General features: G+C 31.5%; 1 protein-coding gene across 2 annotated transcripts; it reads left to right on the top strand.

Moving 5' to 3' along the window:
* Window positions 1-3,691: 3,691 nt before the first annotated feature.
* On the top strand, window positions 3,692-8,362 carry LOC107791219 (very-long-chain (3R)-3-hydroxyacyl-CoA dehydratase PASTICCINO 2A-like). 2 transcript variants are annotated; one of them, XM_016613235.2, is made up of 9 exons: window positions 3,692-3,960; window positions 4,055-4,166; window positions 5,535-5,553; window positions 5,653-5,741; window positions 5,814-5,867; window positions 6,648-6,718; window positions 6,862-6,943; window positions 7,889-7,985; window positions 8,119-8,362. In XM_016613235.2, the coding sequence occupies exons 1-9, from the start codon at window positions 3,890-3,892 to the stop codon at window positions 8,187-8,189; spliced, it is 666 nt and encodes a 221-aa protein (XP_016468721.1). In that variant the 5' UTR covers window positions 3,692-3,889; the 3' UTR covers window positions 8,190-8,362. The 2 variants fall into 2 exon arrangements, with proteins under 2 accessions (XP_016468721.1, XP_016468722.1); XM_016613236.2 differs by lacking the exon at window positions 3,692-3,960 and having other exon boundaries at window positions 5,396-5,553.
* The last annotated feature ends 241 nt before the right edge of the window (window positions 8,363-8,603 follow it).

The raw sequence follows: 8,603 nt of genomic DNA, 5'->3' as shown, positions 1-8,603 counted from the left end.
TTTTTCCGAGGTAAGAGGATTCAAAATTTTTATTATATAGAAGAGAAAAGAGGAGGTCGACCAAGGGCATCATGGTCATTCCAAAAATATAACTACATTGTATAACAGGCTCAAAAGTTTGATTGTGGGTTTCTATTGACGGAAAAAATAGCCAATATTAATTGTTTATCTTTTCTAGTCGTATATATAGATTATACATAATTTTACACATGTAATATATAAATTATACATATATTACATACTCATTGGCTATTTTTAGTTTAAGTGATAGGGTGGACGATTATTTGAGTTAATTCTTCAACAATGTAAAAGTAACGTTGCCCAAACTATTTTTCAATGGACCCCACTTCCCATTCAACTTGGACTATCTTCTTTAAATGCACTACTTAATTAATATTACTCTTCAATTTGTTTGAAAGGAGACTACTTCATACCTTCACCGTCTAATTTGTTTTTTCCATTTAGTACTTTTAACTAAAAATATTATCTGTTGGGTAATTTTATAATTCAACATTTATTTGATTAAAAACATACAATGGTTACATACATTTATATATAACAATTCTAATGTCTCCTTAAGAAATATTATTTCATTTGTTTTATTTATTGACTATTTTAGGTAAAGAGCATTTTTTTAATTAAAAAAATGGCAATAAATAATGTAAATATTTATTAAGGTGTTCTTATATTAGTATCAATTGATATAATTTTATACAAGTTCTCATTAAATTGAAATTTTAATTTGAATACTTTATAAAATTAGGAAAAAAATATTTAAGAATAAAATATAGTCAAGTTCCTTTTTTATTATAGAATATTGAATAATTTTCAAATTGTATAATAATGATTCCCTCTATAAAACATTATTTGAGAATAATCTAAACAAAAGATTAAGACAACTAATTTGGGGAATTGTTTTCTTTATTATGTATTAGGCATCATAAGAAGCATCATTGTGCATGATTATACTTTTTCGTCTATGATTAAATTTAGTTGGGTACTTCCTCTGTGTTCAATAAATAATTCAACATTATATAAATTTCAAAATACATAAATATAAAATTAACAATTTTTTAAAAAGCTCAACAAATAATTATGGTAAAGAAAGTTGTATTACACCCTAGAGTATCTCAGTCATATCAAATGAAACTAGAAAAATACTGCAATGCTTCAATTTAAGGTCATTTTGATTAGTATTTAGAGTGATTGAAAAAATAAATTTATTTTTAATAAATTATTCAGATATGTCATTAAACTAGAATAACATACAAATTTTCTGGTAAAAAAATCCGAATAATTAAAAATTACAATTAATTTTTCAAAGAACAAAAAAAAAATCTTTTTCGTCAACTATTTGGAAATAAAATGAATATGTTTTATTATTCAAATTTTTATTAATATAAAAAGAAAAAATAATACATTAACACAATTGAAAATACTAAGAGAGTAAAACTATATATATTCAATTTAAACAATGAGAAAATAAATCGTGACTTATTTTTCAATTGAATTTTCAATCAATTTTTTATAATCAATTTTAAGTTTGGTGGTGCAAAATTATTTTTTAAAAATAAAAATATGTAGAACCTTTGTAGAAATACTCTACATTGCACTTGAAGTATTGTATAATCTTTGTAAAATAAAGTGTCAGACTTCAACAAGTATTACAAAGGGATTGGTATAGTAATACGATTTCAAAAAAATTAAAATACACACAACGCAAAAGATTTTAAAAAATAATACAGGTAATGTGGTTCTATACATTATTATACAAATACCTATATTTTTTTCTTTATCTGAAGACGAATAAAGTGTGTAATTAGCAATACACCAAAAAATATTAAAAGGAAGAAAATAAGAAAAAAAAGCAACAATTGGGCCTGTGCATCGCACAGGTACATCATCTAGTATTAAATAACAAGATGCGAAGAAGCTAAAAATTTCAACATCTCCTATGAAAAAAAATTTATAACCGTACGTATATATTGCATTTTTCTGACGAAATGAGTTGAAATTACATCCCTAATTCCACCCTTGAGTAGGAGTCAAACATGTGACCTAGAAATTAGAATCTCCGGAATGACAAATAAATATTATTTTCTCCGGTCTACTTTAAATGAATTTTTGACTGTTTTCACACATATTAAGGAATTCATCTTTTAACATTAATTAATAATAAAATTGACAATATTAACATTAATTTGTTTATTGAAAATATAACAAACCCTCCTAGACTCTTTACTTCTAGGACAACTTTGGAAAAAAAAAGGTTAATTCCTTCTTGATATTTTAAAAAATCAAATATTGTGGATTACAAAAAAAAAAAATTCAAAAAACCAATTAAAGTGGTCCGGGGGAATATTAAGTATTTGTCCAAAATGTAAATAAGTACTACTACATGAGAGAACATGCACAAGTTACAAACTCCATTAATTAAACTCATATAAGTGATGATAGTTGATAACTTTAATAATTATTCCCACTTTTACGTAAACTACAAGGGATCACAACTCGTTATTTGATAAAATACATTAATATTAATTATCCTCGCATTAAGTAAAACTAATCTTTTCGTTTTAATAACGACCTTCAAGCAATTCAAGTCTAAAAATTTGCACTTGCTTAAGAAGTGAGTTAACTACTTAACTTCACTAAACAACTCAATCCATATCACTTGTATTAAAGACAATCTCAACACAAATTAACTCGCAATCATTTACGTATACTTATACTCTCTCCGGTTCACACCGTTTTACCTTTGGCATACCCATTAAAGAAATACGAATTCCTAGAGAAAAAAAAATATATTCATTAAATAATTAACCTTAATTAATTGTTACCTTGACACATTGGAATATGTAAATAAGGGCAAATTTTGAAAAAATAAAATTAATTCCTTCTTGATTATGTAAATAAATACTTATTTTGGACCAAAATAAAAAGGTAAAATGGTTACTTATTATGGACCAGAGGGAGTATCACATTCAAAATTAATTACGATCAATGTGAAAACGTAAATTCTCAACATCCAACATACTTAATCAATAGAAACAAGATCAGTTGTGTAATCACAAAGCAACTCTAGAATATCCAATACATAACTGTTTCAATATATATAACTTACAAATTAACAAAAAGACACATATTGTACAAGTTTGGAGCTCACCAGGATAGCTAACATATACCAATTCAAATAAATACATAAAAGAATAATAAATATAGAAGTACTGTCTAATTAATACTAAAAATTTGTCAAATCTAGAAGTAACAAATAATTTTAATTTCTCTAAAACGAGTTTATGTTCTTTGTATCATGTGAATATTTTTTAGACTATCAAGTTAAGTTGACATACAACAAAATATAATTTTAATATCAAGATTGATATAGTAACCTAAGAAAAATAGAGTGATAACTAGAAGGTATAAAGTAACAACTTGTTAAAAGTTATAACCTACAAAATTATATTAATGATGTAAAAAAACAATTATGCCCTCACTGTATAACATAAATAAAGAAATAATTGACTAGTTCTTTTTTTAATTGCATAGTTATTATCGTAAAACAAAATTGAGAAAAGCCAATAAATTCTCTATGAATAAATTATAACAACTGATTCCACCACATTACGACGTCGTTATGTACACCCTGCATTACTATTTGTATTCTCTGATTTGAAATCAGTTAAGAGTTGCACTAGAACTTTGAGCTATACTCATAGAGTCAGCATATGAATGCGGCCGAAACCGAATCGTAGGTGGGTAATTTACCCACCTACGCAGCTTAATTATGCGTTAACACTAATTCTTCAAATACCCTATTCGATTCTTTGGTTATAGAACAACTCTGAAGAGTTTACAGTGCAGTTTTGATTATTTCTTGAGTTTATCAATGGCTGGCGTTTTAATAGGTCTAAGGCGTGTATATCTCATAATTTACAATTGGATTGTCTTTTTTGGATGGTAATTTGAATACCCTTTTGGAATTCTTGTTGGATTTCCACATTTTTTCGTTTTTTTTTTTTTGGGTGATGAATTTTGGGTTATTGATGTTCAGGTTTCAAGTGTTTTATTTTGGTGTGAAAACTCTGAAAGAATCTGGGCATGAACATGTCTATGATGCTGTTGAGAAGCCTCTGCTTTTTGCTCTAACTGCTGCCTTTTTGGAGGTAAGTTTGAGGCTACGTTTCTATTGTGATTATAGCACTAAGTAAGGTTGCTATTTATGTGGAATTGTAATGCAGGGATTGTCTGTGCGGGGACTAATAATGAAATGTATGTTATTCTTATTCCGGCATTTTATCCCCCGTAAAATAATACATAGATTAATGCATAACTTAGTTCACGTATTATTCAGTACCGCCAATCAAACACCGTGGGGCAATTATGTTTTCTTATGCGGCCAACCAAACACTGTGTTATCTTATGTGGGATTTTATGCTGGGATTGATTGTATTGAAACAGCCTCTTGCATTTCTGCAAGAGGCAAGGTTGCTTACATAAGACCCAATGTGGTCCGGCCTTTTACCGGGATGCCCTATTAATTGTTCCAATACAATCAACGCAACAAACCTTAAGAGGTATGATAATTATGGATGCAGGATAGAATGCTATGTTAGAATTAGAGGATGGCAATAGAAGATCCGTCTTATTGATTCAATTGACTAAATTTTAGAACAAGTTTTGGGAGTACAGCCTATTGTCCTGCTGAGTTAAAAAGTCACTAGTAATCCCAAATAAAAATTAAGTTATCTACATTTCAGAAGCCCTTTATAATATAAAGATAATCCTTTATTAAAAGAGAATGATGCCAAAATTCCAGGAACCAGCTAATTAGTCTTGAGAATTTTCGTGGTTCGATAAGGGAAGGAAGCTTCAAAGAAGAAGAGCCAGAATGTTATGGAGAAAATAGATAGAGAAAAGAACTAGTGTATTCTGTAACTGATTGGTTGTAAATGGGTTCATTTTCAAATACGAGTATTTATAAGCTCAGTTATCATGTAACTTCTCAAACTAACTTGGTAAACACTCTTTAGTTCACTAGCATTAGATAACTGCCTCTAATAGACCTTATGTCTGCTGCAGTCCTGCATTTCCATACATCTCGGCTAACTGCATTCTTCATTTTATTTTGCTGCATCAGAATTGAACTCATACCTCGAGATTTTGGCTCCTCAGCCTTAACCAGGCCAAAGACACTGGGAATCACATCCTTTGTGACCATAATTTCAAATAAAATATTTTTGTCAATTGGAGCTAGTATTGGTGTTTGGGAAAATCCATAACCAAGAGTCACTTGTGTATATTTGACACATAGTTGGGGTGGTAGTTCCATCATGTTCTCTTACAAGGATTTATTTTTTGGGGTAATGGAATTTGACGTGAATAAGTGTTGCAGGAAACAGTGAAATGTTTTCTGGACGATGATGATGATCTTGTTGTTGTTACTGTTGTATTATAATTATTGTTTATCACGAGATGCAAATGTTGAAAGAAGCCTAACATTTGATTGTGTTTCCCATATAAATTGCGGGCAGATACTTCATAGTCTAGTAGGTATGTTTACTTAATCTGAAGCCTTTTTTGTATTCTGTGTTTACGTAAAAGATTTTCTAATAAAATAACCCCTTTATCTTTTCCCTCATGGTCAAACAGGTTTGGTAAGATCTCCAATATCGGCAACTCTGCCACAGATAAGTTCAAGATTATATGTAACCTGGGGAATTTTGTGGAGTTTCCCCGAGGTTAGTATATTCCTTGGCTATTACTATGGCATTATGGAGCTTCTTTACTAATGACTGGCTTGCGGATTACAGATCCGGACTCATCTACTTGTTAGTTCTCTAGCGATTAGCTGGTCCATAACAGAGGTGAGCCTTGCTTATCCATACGCCATCAAATTGTGTCCATGTTTGAGATATCTCTTTGTAGTAACTTGAGATTTCAAGTTCTCAGACAAATAGTTCATGCAATAGCTTAAAAATCAATTCACCATTGGAAGAAGAAAACAAAATTAAATATCAGTTCTCTTACCTAGTATGTATGTTACAAGACTTTATTTCCTTTATTTGGGGGAGAAAAAGAATATTGGGCGACAGAAGGCTGATGGCAGTGCCAAGTGACAGTCGTTTCAATGTAGAACCTTTTTGTTCCATTTGCAGTTAAAGGTCAAAGAATCTTGCTCAAAATAGCAGAAAAGTATGTTCAAACTTTTATTTAGAGAATACATTTTTGAACAATCTCTTTACTCTCAACACAACACCTGTCTGTTCACTCTCTTCACAACCAAACATTCATGATGCAAATTATCTCACTTAAGGAAGAGTCTTACTCCATACTGTAAGCTTAGAATCCCATAGGGTTGACTTAAGCGTCATTATTACTTTATAATTTGTTAGAGCAATAAGAACAAATTTATGCTATTGTTTGATCACGTCGTAAAGTGATATTGTATCATTATTCTCCTCGTGCATCCCTTTCATTCCACTAACTTGTCTCCCCAACTGAGGGACAAATATGTTACTAAACATGCCAGTTCATGACTGTTTAACTGTTAATATTCATTGTGAAAATAATGTTTTGATATTGGTGCTAGTTCATGGTCAAAATAGTATTATTTATAGTGGTGTTATCCTCATACTCAACTTCAGATTATTCGATATTCATTTTTTGGTACAAAGGAGGCATTTGGTTCTGCACCTTCCTGGCTCTTGTGGCTAAGGTATAACCATTTAACTTTTGCCAGCATAAACTAGTGTGGATGATGTGTAACACATTGGATTTTAACCCATTTTGCCACCTTTATAATAATGGACAGATACCGTTTCTAGCATGTTCGTAATAAGTCTGATTTTCTTGCTGCAGGTATAGTACCTTCTTGTTGTTGTACCCTACAGGCATCACAAGTGAAGTTGGTTTAATATATAATGCCCTGCCTTACATGAAGGTACAAAGATCCTCTTTTTCAATTTTTTTTCTTTTTCACTCGTAAAAGCAAATTAGATTAGCCATAGATAAGAGCATATTTCTATCAATTTATTGAGCTAGCAATATTAAGAAAAATTTAAAGACCATCTTTCTATCTAATTAGTTGCTGAAGAGTTGACGAAGAGCTTTCCCTCTGTTGATATTTTCTATTTCGTCAATAAGTGACAAATGACACTTGCACAAGTTTATGAAAAATGATGTTGGGTGATAGTACCAAAACCACCAATTATGTTCTATGTAGAGATTTCTAATTGCAGAGCTGTAAGGGCAGTCCGGTGCACTAAGCTCCAGCTATGTACGGGGTCCGGGGAAGGGCCGGACCACAAGGGTCTATTGTACGCAGCCTTACCCTGCATTTCTGCAAGAGACTGTTTCTACGGCTCGAACCCGTGACCTCCTGGTCACATGACATCAACTTTACCAGTTACGCCAAGGCTCCCCTTCTAATTGCAGAGTTTTATTGAACTTATATTGGAATTTGAAGTTTCTATTAGAAATACATACTTGTGACATTGTTTTACTTTCTCTAAGCCTTTCCAGAACACGTAAGGGCACATTTCGAGACCATTATGTGCTAAACTGATTAACATACCAAAATTTGTATTAGTTCTGTTCTTGCAAAGATGTATAGGACTAGTTTAGGCTAATCGTGGATGAGACACTTCTTGCACGTTATCGTGATGCTTGAAGTATTAAGTAGCTATCTTAGATATTCTTTTTAAAGTAAGAAACGGGACTTTGTGATATTCAGCGCTCGTTATGGCCCAAAGGTGCTCTCTGCTGACAATGCCGTCAATCTTAACTCAAGTTTATTGGGCAGTTTTGGTTGAATATTTGTTCCTTGTCTGTGCTTTTGATTTAGTTTGCATACTTGCTACATCTTCTGATCAAACTATTTTTCTAGGAATCTGGAAAGTATGCTGTTAGGATGCCGAACAAATGGAATTTCTCTTTCGGTTACTACTATGCAGCACTTGTTTGCCTTGCCATCTATGTTCCAGGCAAGAACCTTGTCATTTTTCTTACGACATATGTCGCTTTGTCTCTTTATTCGTCGAGTTTACTATATCTTTACAAAAAAAATATTAGGTTGTTAAAAGCTGTGAATTGATAAAATGATGTTGCGAAATGCAGGATGTCCTCACCTCTACAGATACATGCTTGGGCAGAGAAAGAAAGCACTCTCTAAATCAAAAAAGGAATAGGCTTTATTATTTGTCTAAATTCAGCTTCTTGGAATTCTATTTGGGCAGAAGTGATGTAATTTTTGATGTTTTTCTGATCCATTGGAAACTTTCCACCTATTTTTTCTGTTCCATTAGACTGTTCAGAATAACTAAAAATTATCAGAAACTTCAAAAATAAAGATCTCTTGATCATTTCTCAGAGTAAAGGGCTTATAATGTAAGTACAACAACAACAACGACCTAGTGAAATCTCACTAGTGGGGTTTGGGTAGGGTAGTGTGTACGCAGACCTTACCCCTACCCCGAGGGAGTAGAGAGGTGGTTTCCGAAAGACCTTCGACTTTTAAATAGTTTTTGGCCCGAGCTATAGGTGAAAAAAGCCCAATTTAGAAAACTACAGTCCAGGTGATAATATCAGATACTTCAATTAAC

Source organism: Nicotiana tabacum, chromosome 13 (genome assembly GCF_000715075.1).
Source record: "Nicotiana tabacum cultivar K326 chromosome 13, ASM71507v2, whole genome shotgun sequence".
Classification (NCBI taxonomy): domain Eukaryota; kingdom Viridiplantae; phylum Streptophyta; class Magnoliopsida; order Solanales; family Solanaceae; genus Nicotiana; species Nicotiana tabacum.
This window is presented reverse-complemented; position numbering and strand designations above follow the sequence as displayed.

Excerpts from the sequence above, each read along its gene's own strand:
- LOC107791219 (XM_016613235.2), top strand. The coding sequence starts at position 3,890 with ATGGCTGGCGTTTTAATAGGTCTAAGGCGTGTATATCTCATAATTTAC. Across the intron at positions 5,868-6,647 it reads TTAGCTGGTCCATAACAGAG|ATTATTCGATATTCATTTTT; the intron begins GTGAGCCTTGCT and ends ACTCAACTTCAG. Across the intron at positions 6,944-7,888 it reads ATGCCCTGCCTTACATGAAG|GAATCTGGAAAGTATGCTGT; the intron begins GTACAAAGATCC and ends CTATTTTTCTAG.